Consider the following 19,549-nt stretch of genomic DNA (forward strand, 5'->3'; position numbering starts at 1 on the left):
TGCCCCTACAGCAGCCACTGGCCTGGCTGTGGAGCACTTGAAGCACAGTTAGTGCAACTGACAAGCCAAATTTGTTTTATATAATTTTAATTTTAAAATTTAAATAGCTGTATCTGGCTAGTGACTACCATATTAGGCCACACAGTTCTGTAAGAAAAAACCCTAGAATTCCAACTTGCAACCCCCAAGAATACATTTGCTTCCAGAGCAGCAGGAGCATCCCTTCTCACATGGAAAGAAATAGAAAGGGAGAAGGGAGACTTCTCTCAACTGCAGGCATGAGTGGTGATGCCAATGTGCTAGGAGCACAGAATCCAGCAAAATGGAGTTTTGTGGGGTAGAAGACGGGAAGCAAGGGTTAGGGAATCCTAAGAAGCCCTCCAGAACCAGGGCTTTCTACCACCATTCGTCACAGGGATGGCTCTCAAGTCTTTTCCTCTGGCCCCAAGAGCTGGCCTGTCACTTACATAGGACCAATCAGACACCCTGCTCCCCTCCCACCGAGGGGCACCCCTGTGACTCTTCCCTATTGCTACAGTTCTCAACTCTTAATGCAAACACCAAACATTCTGAGGCCCAGAGAGTCAGTGGAGGACAAGCAGCAAGGGATTCCCTACCCCTTCTTGAGATTCAGTTAATATTTATTATGTTGCAGAGCTCAGTAAATTATACTATCTTCCATTTGCTTAGACCTGATGCCTGGGAGTTACTCTAAACTCACTCTGCACATTCTCACCAAATACCACCAGTTCTGCCTCCTAGTGGGTCTACTTCTCTCCACCCCCACCCCTATATCCTGCCTCACCTCTGTGGGCTACCCCATCTTGCTGGATGATACTGTGGCATCATGTCCTGGCCATGATCACAGACCACACACATACTCCGTACTCACCCAGTATCAGGCTTTCCAGCTACCACTGCCCCTTGGCCTTACCACAGCAGTGCCCTCTTCCCTTAACAACTCATCCTTTCTGCCTGAGAGACTCCACTTTCAGGTCTCACAATAACTTGGCAAAGTTGGTATTATTAACCCTCCAACGATGGCCAGTAAAAGATAGATCAGGGATTTGAACTCATGTCACATGGTCTAGGGTAAAGTAAAAAGCAGAGCACAGAGAAGGGGTAAGGCCAGTGAGGCCATGGTGCCAGGCAGCAGCTGCTGGAAGGAGAAATAAAGGAGAAATCCCAAGTCCAGTAAGCCAAGAAAGGCTGTGAGGATCATGGGACGACCCTGTTCAGGGTGATAATGAAGGAATTGGTTATCTAAGGGAATAAAGTATGAATTAAGGTTAATCAAAATATCTTACAATTAGTAAAATACATCATTTATTTCAGATTCACGTTAAAAATGGAGATCATATGAAAGGGGCACGTATGCTTATTCGGGTGGCCAACAACATCAGCAAGTTTCCGTCACGTAAGTACTGTTGAGAAGAGCCTGTCATCCATATGTCTGCATTAATAGCAGTCACTAACTCAGCCAGCCACTGTTCTCTACATAAATTAACCTATTTAATCCTCACAGTCACCCCCCAGGAAGTAGTATAATGGGATCCCAAGACACCCCCAGGTTTGACAGTTCACTAGGACTCACACAACTCAACATAGTAGTAGTGCTGAAGGCTAAAACTGACTTCAGCAAAAGAATACAAAAACCAAATTGGCAAAGGGAAAAAGCACTCGGGGCGGAGTCCGGAGGAAAATAGGCAAGTTTCCAGGAGTCCCCTCCAAGTGGAGTCACCTAGGACACTCTGACTCCTCCAGCAGTGAGTTGTGTGATAGCACATATTAAATGGTATCTACCAGAGGTGCTCATGAGAGACTCGATGCCCAGGGGTTGTACTGTGGGCTGGGTATGTAGGCCTCCCCTGCTTGGCATGCACTAAATTTCCAAACTCCCAGAAAGCAGGTGTTTGGCATAAACCACATTGTTTGTACAAAGAGTTTAGGCACTGTGAGTCACTCTTACCTGGAAATGGCAGAAACTTCCCCAAAATCCAAGTTCCAAGATGCCAGCCAAGATCAAGCAGATCTTTCTAAGGATAACAGCTTCAAAAGTACACCCATGGGTACTATTATTATGTTCCCTGTTTCACAGAGAAGCAAACTGAGGCAAAAGAAGTGAAGTACCACTTGCCCAAGATCACAGTGTTAGCTAATAAGTCTGACTCTGTCCTCAACCATGAAAGGTCACTGCTGCTATAAATATGGTCCCATTATTCTAAAAGACACGTCATTATAACATTCAATTAATAGACTTTCTCACATTCTACAACAGGAGTCAACAAAATCTTTCTATAAAGGTACAGATGTCAATGTCTGGGGCTTCATGGACCATAGCGGTTGGTCACAACTACTGTTTTTACATAAACCGTACGGAAGTGAATGAGCATGGCTGTGTTCCAGCAGAACTTTACTTTTCTTGGATGCTGACGTTTAAACCTCATCTAATCTTCACGTCACAGAATACTCTTCTTCGATTTCTTTCAACCATTTGACAACATAAAAGCCGTTCTTAGCTCATGAGCTATACAAAAACAGGGGGCCAGATTTGGCCCACAGGTCAAAATTCAGCAACCCCTCTTCTATAACTGTATTCTTTTTTGTCTCATGAAAAAGACTTTAAAATAATTCTGTACCATGTAATAGGACAGGCACTCTCATGACTGCTCCGGGGAACAGTATTGCCTTTCTAGAAAGCAATTTGGCAGTTTGTGCTAGGAGCATTTTTTAAAAAGTCATGTTGTTTGATCCAGTAATTCACTTTCTGGGTATCTGTCCTGAAGAAACAGACACATGTCGAGAGGCCAGTGCATAAAATTAGTAATCTCCCTTACCATTCACGGGCAGCCCTGTCAAAGGCAAAAATGCATCTCAGTGGTATCAGAGGATACATGCAAAAGGTGACAGCAAGGGAGTGCAGGTCCTGGTGTCACAAGGCAAAACATAGGATCATCACAGGAAGGACATTGTGATAATCAGTGACTGCACTGCTATGCCCTTTCCTCATTCAACAAACAGGTCATATCTGGTTTTTTGCCAGAAAAAAGCAAACTTAGAAAGCTGTGATCCTGTTTTCCTCCTGAAGGAGGATGGAGTCACGACAGTAGAGGCACTGTACATTCTGCTGTCCCGTTTCTATTGCAGACATTGTGCCAATCCTGACGTCTACTGTGATCGAGTGTCACAGAGCAGGCCTGAAGAACTCTGCTTTCAGCTTCGCAGCTATGCTGATGAGGCCCGAGTACCGCAACAAAATAGACCCCAAATACAAAAAGAAGATTGAGGCAATGGTCAGGTAGGCAGTGACAACTGGTTCTACTATCTAATCACATTTTACAAACGTATTTTTTACAATATGGCTGCTAATGTGCTGGCTCAGTAAGAGAATGGATTGGGGGTAGCAATTAGAATTGTATTCAGCTACCAGCTGCAGAAAACCCAACAACGACTTGAAAAAGGATTTATTTGATTTCCAAATAAAGTGTCATGGCTCAGGGTGGGTGCCGCTGTGTCCTGATGCCAGGAAAGCAGAGTCCTGCGTCTTCCAGCTTTGTCCTCCAGAGCACAGAAGTCTCCTTCCTTGGAGAGTCAGGTGTGTGTGTGTGTGGGGGGGAATGCTAGAGCACGTCTCCCCTGACAATTTAGTGCCACTGTGGCCTGGGCACTAGCTTGGAAGAGATGCTAGGCATTCTCCCCCCACATAAGATTCCTACACAACTAGGAGGTCTAATATGGTAACTGCTAGCCACATATGGCTACTTAAATTTAAAAGATTTTATTTATTCATGAGAGACACAGAAAGAGAGAGAGAGACATGAGCAGAGGGAGAAGCAGGCTCCCTGCAGGAGGGCTGACCTGGGACTGGATCCCAGAACTCCGGGATCTCACCCTGAGCCAAAGGCAGATGCTCAACCATTGAGCCACTCAGGCATCAACTTAAATTTAAATTAATTAAAATTTTAAAAAATTTAAAATTTGGTTCCTCAAACTATCCATATGAAAAGCTTCATGTGGGGGATCCCTGGGTGGCGCAGCGGTTTGGCGCCTGCCTTTGGCCCAGGACGCGATCCTGGAGACCCGGGATCGAGTCCCACATCGGGCTCCCGATGCATGGAGCCTGCCTCTCCCTCTGCCTGTGTCTCTGCCTCTCTCTCTCTCTCTCTGTTGAGGACTATCATAAATAAATAATAATTTAAAAAAATTAAATAAAAAAAAGAAAAGCTTCATGTGGTTCATGGTTACCGCATTGGAGAGTTGGAGAGTACAGAATTGGAACACTGCCATTGTCACAGAAAGTTCTCTTGCACAGCCCCGCATAGCCTTTACCACTTCAGGACACAAAAGAGAGAGACGGGAAAAAGCAGGCTTACCACGTCAGTGGCACAGGAAGAGAAGAGACGGCAAGACCCACCCATGTTGTCTGCCACTTAACGGGCTAAGAACTGCAGCCCCCAAGTGGCTGTATAATGCTACAGTTTGACCCATCTTAATTCCTCTTCCTCCTCCCGGAGCTCTGGAGTGCAGACTGACAGTGAGCTTATCTCTAGTGTCAGATTCTGACTGTGAAGAAGCAGGCATGTCACACAGGATTCTTTCTCACAGGAGACCTGATACATCTGAGACAGAAGAAGCCACAACCCCATGTCCATTCTGTGAATTTCTTCTCCCAGAGTGTGAACTCCTCTGTCCTGGATGTAAAAATAACATCCCATACTGCATTGCAACAGTAAGTTTGTTTATAATATACACACACACACACATATAGTGGGGGAGGGAGACCATTTGAATACCTGATGTGTATAAAGCACACTTGGCAATCAGATGGTCCTGGGCTTAAATCCTTTCTCTGCCACTTGATTGGCTATATAACCTGCAATTTGCTTTACTTTGCTAGGTCCAACCATAACAATGCCTGCCTACTGAGATAAACTGCAGGCTGATGACAGAACAGTCTGAAGCCTTAGTACACTACCCGCCATACTGAATAAGTGGTGGTTTTTATTATTAATTTTATCTAGTAGAAAAAAAATTTAAAGAATTTATTTGACAGAAAGCACAATCAAGGGACTGATGGGGGGGGGGGGGCAGAGGGAAAGGGACAAGCACACTCCACGCTGAGCATTAGAGCCTGACACAGGGTTTGCAGGATTCAATCCCATGACCCTGAGATCATGACCTGAGCTGAAATTAAGAGTCAGACACTCAACCCACTGAGCCACCCAGGTGCCCCCTATTAGGAAATTTTAAATACCAGATTATTTGTTAATCACTAGACTATCTTAAACTTTATATAAAGGGAAATAAATTTAGGTAATGATGTCACAAAATTCAAGACTATTCTTTTATACATGAATTTGATAAGTGATATCTGGCTTCAGTCTGTTTGATGCCATCTCTATTACTCGCCTAATTTAGAGGTCTGGCTTTTAATCTTAATACATTCATTATAATTGAATAATGGCGGGAATTTTTTTCAGTGAATTTTACTCTTAAATGTACTGTTTCCAGGGTCGACATATGTTGAAAGATGATTGGACTGTGTGTCCACATTGCGATTTCCCTGCTCTGTACTCAGAATTTAAGATGTAAGTGTGCATTGTTTCATTCAGTCACACAGAGTTACCCAAAAATAGGCCTTTCATTCAATCACTCTTTTATTCTAAGGTCTCCTAATTCATGTTCCTATAGATCTCTAAAGACCCAAACCTTCTATGACCTTTAAGAACATTTTCCTTAAAGAGGATCTTGCATGAGACTGAATATTCCTAATTCTTAAATCGCGTGATGAATATGTACTAAGGAGGTATAGACAGGAATGGTGGTTTTTCTCATTAGAATAACCCAAAGCTAACAAATATTACATATTTAATCTACTCTGCTTTCCCTCCCCAAACAGCTTGTTAAACACTGAAAGCACATGTCCTATGTGTTCAGAAAGATTAAACTTTGCTCAACTAAAAAAAATCTCAGACTGTACCCAGTACCTGCGAACAGAGGTGGAGCAGTGAGCGGCATGTGCAGGTAAGTGCCAGACCATCTAACTCACTTTCCCAGGGCACGAGGGTCCACAGAGTAGACAGTTTTACAGTTTGTACCAGCAGTGGCTCCTTTTTATGCATCGTGTAACTTGTCAGATTTGAATTATCTTGACAACAAAACTTTAATGTCCTTAAACAATGCGAACATGCAGAGGGTACAATCTCCATGGTGACAAAAGCTTTCTGGCCAAGCAGCATCACGGATTCCAACTATAATGTATTTTATCAAATTATAAGGGCTTCTTTTTAATCAGTCCATTAAAACTAGAGCCAATTAATAACAATGGAGCTTTTTAAAGTTTAGAATATATTCTGAATAAAACTTTTAGCATCCATAGATCTGAAAAATCCCTTTCCAAGTCTCATTTTTTGTCACATGAGAGCTGCACACACCCCTTCAATTTGCATTCCATTGGCAAGAATTTACTCGTGGCCACACATACTGCAAAGGGAGGCAGGGAAATGTTGTGTCTACCTGGGAAGCCAAAAGCCTGCCCACATGTGGCAGACTCTTCAAAGGGAAGCAGGGAGCTCAGTCCCTGCCACGGCATCTACTCTAGCCTGCTTAAAATGGGACTCTGGCTTTTCTCACAACCTGCCCTCCATCAGGAGCAGCTCCGCTCAAGCAGCTGCTCCGGTGGGAACCCGGTCGTTAGGTGTGACTCCCCTCACCCTCACCCCCGTCACCCAGTCCATGGTGAGTCCTCTCAGACTACCTGCAGTGTAGCAAGTTCCTTCATAAACCCCCCAGGATTTTTTAATCACGTGCAAAAACAAAGGCTGCCGGCCACCACCTCTGCTCACTGTGCAGCAGCCCCACTAACCTTTTTGCTGTTCCTTGAACATTCCAAACTGCTTTCCACAGCACCTGCAACTCTTCCATTTCTCCCACAAAGGCTCCAGTTGCCCCCACATCCTCATCAACACTTGTCAGCCTTGTTGTTTATAATCATCTAGTAGGTGGGAAGTGGTATCTCATTGTGGTTTTGATCTCCATATCCCTAATGGCTCAGGATTTGGAGCATCTTTTCATGTACTTGTTGGCCATTTGTGTATCTTCTTTGGAGAACTGTCTATTCAAGTCCTTTGTCCATTTTTTAAATGGCTAGTTTGTCTTTTTATTGTTGAGTTATAAGAATTTTTAAATTATTTATTTATTCATGAGAGACAGACAGAGAGGCAGAGACACAGGCAGAGGGAGAAGCAGCCTCCACGCAGGGAGCCTGATGTGGGACTTGATCCCAGGTCTCCTGGATCACACCCTGGGCCGAAGGCAGACACTGAACCACTGAGCCATCCAGGCGTCCCAAGTTATAAGAATTCTTTTTTTTTTTAATTATAAGAATTCTTAACAGACTCTAGATATGGGTGTTTTATCAGATACGTGATTTGCAAATACCTTCTCCCAATTCTGTAGAGGGAACTTCCTTCTTTTGCCATGTACATGTCCCAGTATCTTTTTCTGAAAAGATTGTTCTTCCCCATTGTTACTGGGTTGTCTTTTTGTTATTGAGTTGTAAAACTTCTTTTATTTGTATCTAGATATAAGTCTGTCAGATATATTTTTCAAGTTTTTTTCCTGTGGCTTTCCAACTCTTTTCCTTAATGCTGTCTTTTGATGAGATTTTGATGAATTATAATCTATACATTTTTAAGTTTTATGGTTATTGTATCCTGTCAAAAAAAGTATTTGCCTTCTAACAAGTCCCAGGCTTATTCTGGTATGTTTTCTTCTAGAAGCTGTAGGTCTATGATCCATTTTGAAATTATTTTTGTTTACACTCTGAGAGGAGGATTGAGATTCCCCCTGCCCCAGCTGGATATCCAGTCTTCCCCCACCATTTGCTGAAAAGTCTTCTTTGCCTATTGTATTACTTGGGTGGTTTTTTTTTTGAAAATCAATGAGGTTTTAAATATTGATCTATTTCTGGACCTCTCTTCTTTTCCTTTGATGTATTTGTCCCCTATGCAATACTATGCTATCTTAGCTACTGTGACTTTCTAGTATATCTTTAAATCAGGTACTGTGGATCCAACAATGTTATCATTTTTTCCAAGATTGTTTTCACTACTCTTAATCCTTTCCATCTCCCTATAAAATTTTAGAATCAGCTTGTCAAATTCTATTTTTAAAACTTGCTCAAATTATAATTGGAATGTTTAATTTTCCTGTGGCTGTATAACATCACAAATTTAGCATCTTAAAACAATATATATTAATTATGTCAATTTTATTGATATATAATTGACATCTGTTGTTTTAGGTGTGTATGACATAATGATTATATATACAGAAATGATTTTACCACAATAAGTTAGCATCCATCGCCACACAGAGGTACACATTTTTTTTTAATGAGAACTTTTAAATCTCTTAGTAACCTCCAAATGTACAATATGATTAACTGTAGTTACCATGCAGTACATTACATCCCTAGGACTTACGACCTTGTACCTTTTGACCACTTTCATCCATTCCATCCACTCCCCACCCCAGGCCTCTGGCAACAACAAACCATTCTCTGTATCTATGAGTTCAATTTTTTTGTATGTATAAGTGAGACTATACAGTATTGTCTTTAGCTAGTTTCACTTACCATATAGTGCCCTCCCTCAAGGTCCATCCATGTTCTTGCAAATGGCAGTATTTCCTTCTTTTTTATGGCTGAATAACATTCCTGTGTTATGTGTGTGCACTGCATACACTTGTGCCATTTTCTTTATCCAGTGTAGATGAACACTTAGGTTGTTTCCTTATGTTGGCTACGGTAAATAATGCCAAAATGAACAAGGGGGTGCAGATATCTTTTCAAGACAGTGATTTTGTTTTTCAGATAAATACCCAACAGTGGAACAGCTGGACCATATGATAATTCTATTTTTAATTTTTTGAGGAACCTCTGTACTGTTTTCCACCGTTGCTGCCAGTTTGCATCCCCACCAACAATGCACAAAGGTTCTCTTTCCTCCACATCCTTGCCAACACTTGTGATTTCTTGTCATTTTGGTAATAGCCATCTAACAGGTGTGAGGTGATACATCATTGTGGTTTTAATTTGCCTTTCCCTGATAACCGGTGATATTTAGCAGCAGCACCCTTTCATGTACCTATTGACCATTTGTGTATCTTGTTTGGAGAAATTTCTATTCAGATCCGGTGCCCATTTTTAATTGAACTATGTTAGTTTTTTACATTAACCCCTTATCAGATCTATGACTTAGAAATATTTTCTCCCAATCCATTTGTTGCCCTTTCATTTTGTTCATGGTTTTCTTTGTTCCATAGGTTTTTAGTTCAGTGTAGTCTCACTTGTTTATATCTGCTTTGCTGCCAAATCCAAAAAATCATTACCAAGACTAATGTCAAGGAGCTTACCCCCTATCTTTTCTTCTAGAAGTTTTAATGCTTTCAGGTCTTCCGTTCAAGTTTTTAATTCATTTTGAGTTGATTTTAATGTATGGTGTGAGCTAGTGGTCCAGTTTTCCCAGCACCATTTATTAAAGAGACTCTCCTTTCCCCATTATATATTCTTGGCTCCTTTGTCACAAATTAACTGACCATATATAGTTTTTTTTTTTTTCTGAGCTCTCTGTTCCATTGATCTTCACATCTACTATATGACTTATTGTTTGTTTGTTTTTTTTTTAAGATTTTATTTATTCATGAGAGACAGAGAGAGAGAATGGCAGAGGGAGAAGCAGGATCCACGCAGGGAGCCTGACGTGGGACTCGATCCCAGGTCTCCAGGATCAGGCCCTGGGCTGAAGGCAGCGCTAAACCACTGAGCCACCCGGGCTGCCTGTGACTTACTGTTTTTATGCCAATACCATTTTTGATTACTATAGCTGTGTAATATAGTTTCAGGAAATGTGCCTCCAGTTGTGTCCTTTCTCAAGATTGCTTTGGCTACTCAGGGTCTTCATGGTTCCATACAAATATTAGGATTGTTTATTTCTGTGAAAAACATCATTGGAAACCGCATCAAATCTGTAGATTGTTTTAGGTGGTATGAACACTTTAACAATTTTAATTCTTCTAATCTGTGAACACAGAATATTTTTCTATTTATTTGCCTTTAATTTCTTTCATCAGTGTCTTACAGTTTTCAGCAAAAACTTCCACTGGTCTTCCACCTCCTTGGTTAAATTTATACATTCTTTTTTATGCAATTGTAAATGGGATTATTAACCTCTGATAGTTATTAGTATATAGAAATGCAACAGACTTGTATATTGTGTATCTTGCAACTCACTAACTTCACTTATTAGGCTCTAACAGTTTCTTAGTGGTCTTTAGGGTTTTCTCTATATATCATGTCACCGGCAAATAGTAACACTTGAACTTCTTCCTTTCCAATTGGAACGCCTTTTCTTTTTCTTGCCTAACTGCTCTAGGATTCATATTATGTTTCATTAAAAGTGGCAAGAGTAGGCATCCTTATCTTCTTCCATATCTCAGAGGAAAAGCTTTTAGCCACTGAGGAGGATGACAGCTGTGGGCTTACCCTATAAGGCTTTTGTTGAGGATGTTCCCTCTGTACCTGCTTTAGTTAAGCTTTTATCAGTGGATGTTGAATACTGTTAAAATGCTTTTTTCTGTATCTACTAAGATGATCATATGATTTGTATTCTTCATTTAATTAATGTGACCAATCACACTGACTGGTTGTGGATGCTAAACTATCTGTGCATCCCTGGAATAAATCTCAGTTGATCATGGTAGATGATCCGTTTAACATATTGTTGAATTCAGTTTGTTGGGATCCCTGGGTGGCTCAGCGGTTTAGCGCCTGCCTTCGGCCCAGGGCGTGATCCTGGAGTCCTGAGATCGAGTCCCACATCGGGCTCATGCATGGAGCCTGCTTCTCTCTCTGCCTGTGTCCCTCATGAATAAATAAATAAAATCTTTAAAAAAACAAAAAAGAATTCAGTTTGCTAATAGACCGCTTAGGATTTTTGCATCTATTTTCATCAGGGATATTACCCTGTAATTTTCTTTACTGTGGTATCCTTGTCTGGTTTTGGTATCTGACTATTCCTGGCCACATAAAAGGAGTTTGGAAGTGTTCCCTCCTCTTCTGTTTTTTGGAAGATTATTTTTAGGATTGATATGAATGCTTCAAGTGTTTGGTAGAATTCACCAGTGAAGCCATCTGGTCTTAGACTTTGTTTGCTGGGAGGTTTTTTGATTACAGATTTAATATTCTTGCTAGTAATTGGTCTGTTCAGATTTTGTTTCTTCATGATCCACTCTTCTAAGATTGTACGTTTCTAGGAATACTCCATATTTCTTTTCTAAGTTGTTTCATTTGTCCATGTATAATAGTTCATAGTAGTCTTTTTGTATTTGTTATCCGTTGTAACATCTCTTTTCTGTTTGAGTCTAGCTCAAGTTTCATCTATTTTCTTTAACTAGCTCTTAGTTTTATTGCTCTTTTATTGTCTTTTTGTTTTAGTCTCTATTTCCTTTATTTCTGCTCTTTATTTTCTTGCTTCTGTTAACTTTAGGCTTAGCTTGTTCTATTTCTCTTGGAGTATAAAGTAAGATATGTTTAACTTGAGATCTTTCTTGTTTCTGGATATAGGCACTAATTGCTATGAGTCCCCTCTTAGAACTGCTTTTGCAGCATCCCTTAAGTTTTGGTATGTTGTCTTTCCATTTTCACTTGTCTCAAGGTATGTTTTTTCTTTTGATTTCTTCTCTGACCCACTGATTGTTCCAGCATGTTGTTGAATCTCCACTATTTTTTAATTTTCCAGTTTTCTTTTTATGACTTCTAGTTCCATATCTTTGTGATTAGAAAATATATTTGCTATGATTTCAGTCTTCTTAAATTTACTGACTTGTTTTTGTGGCCTAACCTACAATCTGTCCCGGAGACTATTTCATGTGTGCTTAAAACTGTGTATTCTGCTTTTGGATGAAATGTTCTGTAACTGTCTTAAGTGCACTGTTTCATTATATTGATTTTCTGTTTGGATGATCTATCCACTGTCTGCCCCTGCCCCTATTATAATTGCTATTTCTCCCTTTAGACCTGTTACTTTTTGCTTTTATCTTTAGATACTCCTATGTTGGATTCATACACAAATGTTATACTCACTTTTGTGTTGACCTCTTTATTATGTAATGACCTTCTTTGTCTCTGGTTAGTCTTCGTTTCAAAAACCTTTTTTGACTAATATAAAGTTATTCCAGCTTTGTTTTGGCTTCCATTAGCCTGAATTATCTTTTTCCATTCCTTCACTTTCAGTCTGTGTCTGTCCTTAAAACTGTGTCCTGTCAGCAGCAAGATAGATGGATATGGTTTCTTCATTCATTCAGCCACTCTATTGATCAGAGGTTTTAGTCCATTTGTATTTAATTATTGACAGATATGGACTTACTGCCACTTTTATTGTTTTCTGGAAATTTTGTAATTCCTTTGTTCCTTTCTTCTCTTGCTCTCTTTATGATTTGTTTTCTATAGTGATATGCTTAGATTACTTTTATATTTTGTGTATCAACTGTAGATTTTTGTTTTGTGAATACCATGAGGCTTACATTAGACCTCTTGTAAGCTGGTAAATTCTGAGGTTCTACATTTTTACCACCGTTCTATTTTTGATGTCATAGTTTATATCTTTAACATTTTGAGGGTCCATCAAACTGTCGTCATTATGGTTATTTTACTACTTTTGTAAGTGATTAACCTACCATTACAATATAAGATTATTCTGAATTTATATATTAACCTTTAAATATTCAGATACATATTTTCATAGTTTTCCTCTTACTAAACAGTTTAAAGCACCTCTAACATTTCCTGTAAGGCTGGTCTAGTGATGATGAACTCCTTTAGCTTTTCCTTGTTTGGAAAACTGTCTCTTTCAATACTGAAGGACACCATTGCCAGGTAGAGTATTCTTGGTTCACATTACTTTTCGTTCAGCAGCCATGCCACGGTCTTCCAGTCTGCAAAGGTTTCTAACTGAAAAATTTACTAAGGGTCTTACAAGGTTCCCTTGTATATAACAAGTTGTTTCTCTCCTTTAGCTTTTGGCAATTTAATTAGAATGTGTCTTGCTGTGGGTCTTTTGGGGTTCCTGTTGTTTGGAACTGGGTTTCCTGGATTTGGATGTCTGTTTCCTTCAGGAAATTTTCACCCTCTTTTAAGGATGCATATCATGTGAAAATTGGTTGGCTTGATGTTATCCCATAAATCCCTTAAGCTGTAATCACTTTTTTTTTTTTTAATCTTCTTGCTGTGATTAGATGAGTTCCATGGACTTGTCTTCAGGTTCACTGATCCTTTCTGTTTTAGTGTTACTGAACCATTCTTTGTATTTTCCAGTTCAGCAGTGGTATTCTTCAAGTTCTATGATTTGTTTAGTACTTTCTTCACTTTGTTCATGAATTGTTTTATGACCATTGTAAACTCCTTATCGTGTAAATCACTTATCTCCATTTTGTTAAGGTCTTTTTCTGAGGTTTTACCTGTTCATTTGGGTTTCTATGCATTAGCTAAAACAGCCACCTCCCCCAATCTTGGAGTGGACTCATGTAGGAAATAAGCCTAGCCATTCAACACTATCCTGGTTCTTTCTTCTTTGTTCATCGTTGCTCCCGGTAGTTGAGGGTATGCCAAGACCTGTCAGCATCCTAAAGGGGGGGGGGGGGATCAGTCAGTACCTACATGCAAGCTGATTGCAACTTGGACCTACAGTTATTAGGATAAGCAAATAAACCTCTTTTGTGGGAAGACTGGGCATTTCTGTCTGCTGCCTCTGCATTAAGCTCTGGCAGATTAGCTTGTTAAGAACTGTTTGTGACAGTCCAGTTGGATTTGCAAACATAAGCCCCACTGGCCACCAGAGCTAGGTGATTAAGGGGTGTCCCCTGGGTGGCAGCTGTAAAAACTGGAGTGCCAGACTTGTGCACAAGTTCCTGAGAGATACTGGCCACCTGGCACAAGGCAGAGAGAGAACACAAAGATGGTGCCTGCTAGACTCTGCAGTGTGTTGCAGTTAGCCCCTAAGTACGTGTTAAATTAGAAGCCTGCCCTTCAGGTCAAAGCTTTTAAGATTATTAGGCCTTTTTCACAGACTGGATGCATTTCAGTCTGCTGCCTCTGAGCTAGGCCTTGGGGGATTAGCCACGGGATCATGTGAACTCGTTTTGAACTGTTTTTCAGTTTGCTATGTCCTCTACTTCTCATGGACACAAGGCCCATTGCCTTTTAAAGCTAGAGGTGTTGGGAGGTCCATCTCTCAGGTGGTAGTCTTAAAAGTCAGGACACCAAATGTGGGGTGGTCCAGATCCTTTACCCCTCAGGGAGAAGTTAGGAGTTGTTGAGGTCCCTCCTGGTTGGGTGTCATCATCCTGGAGGTGGGGCTTACGGCAAGATATTCTCACCCTCTCCTACCATTTTGATTTGGGTGTTTTCTTGTTTATCTGATGTGCAGGAGTTGATCAGCTAGTTTCTGGCTCTCTTTCAGAGACTTGTTCTATGTGTAGCTATAGATGCACTGCATCCACGGGAAGAGGTAGTTCAGGATCTTCCTACATTGCCATCTTGAACCAGAACCTATCTCACAGTTTCTGTGGACCAGCAATATAGGCGTGGCTTAGCAGAGTCTTCCGTTCAAGGTCTCACAAGGCTGCAGTTGGTTGGAGCTGCAATCTAATGTGAGGTTCTTGTCTAGCCTGTTTGTTGATGGAATTCCATTCTTTACTGTCAGAGTACTGAGGCCTTCAGATCCTAGAAACAGCCCTCGGTTTCCTAACACATGGCATGCCCTACAACATGGAACTGTGTTGCTTCTAGTCCAGAATAAGCCTGTGAAGTTCAAAAGGGTTTACATGGAGTTTATATGCAGATTTCGGGGGCAGTGCTCTTTTTCAGGATATTCTCCTTCACATTTCAGTAGTTCTGGCAGATCCAAAGTCTCTTCTCTGAGTCTGAGCTAGTAAGTCATAGACTTACCCTCAGGTGCAAACACATATGAAGATGAATCTTACCCAGCAGACTTGTTTTTTTCAAGAGTTGACACCTTTTCCAACTTCTGCCAGCTTTTGGTTGCTCTCCAATGCCTTTGAATATTTATATTTTGTCCCAAGTTTGTAACCAGTATCTGCATGAGGGTAATATGCAATTCTGCCGAAGTAGGATCTTTCTGGTGTTTTTAATCCTACATACACTCTCTCCAAACAGTATCTCTGCATTATTGTAGATGCTTAGACCCATGATTCATATATATTGCAGATTATGCTTCAGAAAGTTATGATTATTATACACCATCTTTTGAAGAAGTCACTATAAATGTCTTACTGTACAATGAGTACTGGTTGGAACAGCTGTTCACTGACTCCTCTTAGACAAGGAATCATTAATGACCATTTAATTTCAAGAAAATCTTCACAGATTGCTGAGCACTTACCTTGTATTTTCCCATTCTTTCCAGTAAGGTAGCTATTATCACCACCCTCACTTTATAGTAACAGTCCAATAGCTTGCCTGTACGATTTCAGTCAAGGCCAAGATTTAAACCCAATATTGATAATAGACCAGCGGTTTCTAACTTGAATATGGTCATTCTGCTTCACATTCCAGAAATGAGCAAAAACTTCAATATAGCTTTGCTTTATTACTGCATGCCAGTTATGTGAAACACTTCTAAGATGTGATTTTTTTTTTTTCTCCAAGATATAATGTTCCTGAAAAGATACCTTTTTCCCACAGGAAGCCAAGTTTTTACCCCTGTGGTTTCTGGATACAGAAAAAAGACTCTCCAAGTCACAGACATTGTAGAGGTGCCATTGTAGAATGGCAAAACAATGACATATAACCTCGCTGTTTATTATCTTCATGGAGTTCTTCAAAGTCTTATATATTCTATGCTCTGCACTGTTAATAGTAGCCTATGATGTAACTGTAAATATTCAACTTTTTGATAACTTTTATATTTTGAAATATCTCCTTTAAAATAAAATTGTTGACTAGATATTGTAATGTTTGTTTTCTTGGATTTGGAGATAGAAAAAGGAAGAAAGGAAAATAGCTCTGCAGCACATCATGAAGTTTGGGCAGCACAGATACTAATAAGTTTAGTAGAATTAGTCTTAGAATAAAAACACCAATTTGAAAGAATGAAGCTATAAATCATAAGCTTGTATCTCCTGAGTCATTAATTCCTTTCACAAAAGTAAATCACTTGACTTCCTCTGAAGACATACATTATTCAGAATCTTCCCGACACACACCACTCCATATTTTTCTTACATCAGTATATGCTTCCTTGCTGTCCAAAGCCAATGTTACCAAAGTCTGAGCAGCTGGCAGAAATGAGTCATGTAGCCTAATTTTGAATGTTTCCAATGATAGGATCTTACAGTACAGCCACCAGCATCCTGAGTATTACAGAGGTAGTTGCAAGCCTACGGTAGTACCCAAGTGCCAATAATGTTTTATTGCATCCAAGTATCCACATACATAATGCCTCCAACTTTATGATCTGATCTTCCTCCCACAAAGGCTGGCTAGAGAACAGGCCAGAGGCCTTGGCTTTACTAAGTGATATTAGTCATTACCAGTAAACCCACCTATTATCCTGTTTTCCCGCTATCACTGGAGGGATGTTGTAAAGTCACAGGAATAAGAGCCATAGGCAGTTGGGATCTGTGAGAATAAAGCACATCATATTTGGGGAGTGACAGGCTTTAAATATTCACTATAAGCATAATTACACCAGAACTTATTTAGGAAGATACTCCTCCTAGTACATACAACAACACTGTTCCTTGTTAATAACTTCAAGAGGCCAAATAATGTTGCTACAATAATGGACTGCTAAAACTTAACAGGATGAACAATAAAGCACGGTAGTTTGTTAAAGCTTCCAAAATGGCCAAGACACAATGGATCTCAAATGAAGTAATGCAGTTTTATTCTGCAAAGGCATGTGGCATCACGTAGCTTCAGGAGACCCACGCTGTCCTCATATTTTAAAGCATATATATAATCTCTAATTCTAAAAGTTATACACTGATTATGCCAATCATAGAGCATTTAGAATTAATAACAAAATCATAATTTACAGTAAAAGACATTATTCATTGTTCTGGCTGCAAGTAGATTACACTCCCTTTCCTAGGGAGTAAAAAACAAACAAGTAGGCAGACATGACTTTCGTATCAAAAAACAATAGAAAGGGAAGAATATGCAAAAGAAAGCCATGTTCACCCCACTAGTGAGGTGAGGCAGTTATCAATCAAGGAGATCTTCCCTGAAGCAGAAATTTCAAGCTGGGCTTTAACAAAGAGAGGGGCAAGGCTGAAGGCAATGTTTCATTCCCATAATGAACTTAGTCTACATGAAAGACGTTTTTCACACTAAAGTGGTAAATACACTTTATATGTCTCAAGAACTTTATGTCTCACCTCCCAAACAAGACTGTCAATTACCTAAAGGGAGGAAATAGTATCCTAATTTTACATTCCTTTTAGCACATACCTCTGAGCATTTACTGACAAAATTTCCAAATAGACAACAAAACTCCAGGCTAGTTCACAGCCTCAAAGCCACTCAGCAAGTACAGGTACAATCTAAAATTCCAGTACAGTTTGTAGAATCAGTCACAGAGCAGAACCAGCTCTCCCAGAGACAAAGTAAACAAAAGCCAGTGTTCATTTTGTCCCAAGCCAGAGTGAGACAAAGATTATGTCTGACCCAGCCTAGACTCTACTGGTCTGAACCCGATGAGCTGAGACTCTGGAAAGATAAAAATGCGGCAGTCCTTTAACAGCCAGCCCCTCATACCTTCTAGTAATAATACCACAAAGGCCTCTCCATGACACAATGTTCACAAGAGAGAGATGGCTGGCACTCGTAGAGGTAATCAAGCTGGGCATTAGAGTTCTGACTGTCCAAATGCCATAGTTCTGCATCACATAGTTCGTTAGTGAAGAATATAATTAGCTTTTTACCCAATCATTTGCAAACTAGTAAGGAATGTAATATACCAACATATTATTTTACTGTACAAGATTGACATTCTTAAGAATTTGCAAATGTATCACATGGAACATTTTTATTCCTAATTTATATTTTGAAGATATTTGACAATATACAAAGAATACCAGTTCTAGGTGGTGACTGTTTTGTATTAGCGCATTTATTTACAAAATTTCACCACATTAATAATAACTACCTTTTAAAAAAAAAATTCAGCACCGGTCCTATAAAGGCCATTAGGATAAATTCTTAAGCCTACAAAAGTTGCCTTAAGTACCAATGCTCCCAGGCATATTATTGTTGACTAAAATCTGACTCCAAAGCCCACATGTAGTTTTGGATTATACACAGTCAATTTGAAGCACAATCCAAGTAGATTAACGGGACAGTGGAGGACCCAAGCAGTCCTATCAACCTCTATAAGAGGTGTATGTTAGCCTACTGGTTACATCCCTCTAGCTGTACCACCACTTATTTATAATGGGATAACTGAGTTGCCCCATTATGCTAAAATATGATTCCTTTGGAAAAAACAAGGCATTATCTAGACAAGCTAGACTGGTCAACAGGGTGAGTAAAAAGTGGCTGTCAGTAGTGAAAAACAGTTTCATTTCTTTGAACTTTTTCCTTTTCCTTTTCTGGACTCCTTATCTTTTTCTGATTTTGAAGGCTTTGAAGATTTTGTCTTCTTCTGTTGGGAGGAAAGAATGCACAAAACAGTTAATAGCTATACTTATGAGGAAATGAAATAAACTAATTTCTAAAATAAAGCAAATCTTTACCTGCAACTTAGTAAAAAGAAAGGTTGCAAACATCTTCAACTACCACTAGGCTAGGCTTATTTTCAAGCAACAACTAGGCTATCTGGAGCCTTTAACTACTGAAAAGCTATTTAGAATCTAGAACTAAGATATGTTTCCAAGGCATACAGTTTCTTGGATTTAGGACACAGGTATATTTAGGAAAGACAAAATGAGTAGGAGATAATTTACTAATAAGGTAACATTTTAGTGAATTTCGTTTCCTTCCGGTTTCAGATTAGAGATCTAAACAGGTTCAGTTAGTTTGAGCCTGGAATTCTGTTCATATGTCTACATAAGACTAGAGAGCTACACCGCAGAAGGCCACTTTTCCTACCTCTGCATATACAAAACAGAAACGAGGGACAAGGATGACACACACTAAGGATAGAAGAGAACAGACTAGATTCCTTTGCCTTAGCCAATGGTAAACAGTGGGCTGACACCATAAATGATTTTAATCTTTCCTAGCACGAGACAAGATTGTTTTATTCTCAGAAACTTCTATAGGCAGTTCAATGGCTATAGTAAAACACAAATTATGGAAGAGAGAAATGGTTTCATTGAAAATGTTTTTCTTAAACTGTAGAAATATGTGTCTGTGGTAAAGCACACAACAATGGCCAAATAAAAATGGTACTTTTTCTAACACAGCATATGACCATTAATATGATGGCCTATTTTCTTGCTATCTGGCTCATCCACTATTATAAGC

General features: G+C 39.8%; 2 protein-coding genes across 5 annotated transcripts in view; one reads left to right on the plus strand and one right to left on the minus strand.

The window, feature by feature from the left end:
* WDR19 (WD repeat domain 19) overlaps positions 1 to 16,025 on the plus strand; it is a 90,751-nt gene extending 74,726 nt beyond the window's left edge. For 2 of the 3 annotated variants that reach the window (XM_055326126.1, XM_055326129.1), the window contains exons 32-37: positions 1,336 to 1,417; positions 3,148 to 3,298; positions 4,606 to 4,729; positions 5,512 to 5,588; positions 5,900 to 6,024; positions 15,764 to 16,025. In XM_055326126.1, coding sequence (XP_055182101.1) covers positions 1,336 to 1,417; positions 3,148 to 3,298; positions 4,606 to 4,729; positions 5,512 to 5,588; positions 5,900 to 6,011 — 546 coding nt within the window. In that variant the 3' untranslated portion in view covers positions 6,012 to 6,024; positions 15,764 to 16,025. Of the gene's footprint in view, positions 1 to 1,335; positions 1,418 to 3,147; positions 3,299 to 4,605; positions 4,730 to 5,511; positions 5,589 to 5,899; positions 6,025 to 15,727 lie in introns of all 3 variants that reach the window. The other variant, XM_055326128.1, reaches the window with a different exon arrangement.
* Positions 16,026 to 18,176: 2,151 nt separating this feature from the next.
* Positions 18,177 to 19,549, minus strand: part of RFC1 (replication factor C subunit 1) — a 74,063-nt gene continuing 72,690 nt past the window's right edge. For both annotated transcript variants that reach the window (XM_055326132.1, XM_055326131.1), the window contains exon 25: positions 18,177 to 18,725. In XM_055326132.1, coding sequence (XP_055182107.1) covers positions 18,642 to 18,725 — 84 coding nt within the window. In that variant the 3' untranslated portion in view covers positions 18,177 to 18,641. The remainder of the gene's footprint in view (positions 18,726 to 19,549) is intronic.

This window comes from Nyctereutes procyonoides, unplaced genomic scaffold (assembly GCF_905146905.1).
Source record: "Nyctereutes procyonoides isolate TBG_1078 unplaced genomic scaffold, NYPRO_anot_genome, whole genome shotgun sequence".
NCBI lineage: Eukaryota > Metazoa > Chordata > Mammalia > Carnivora > Canidae > Nyctereutes > Nyctereutes procyonoides.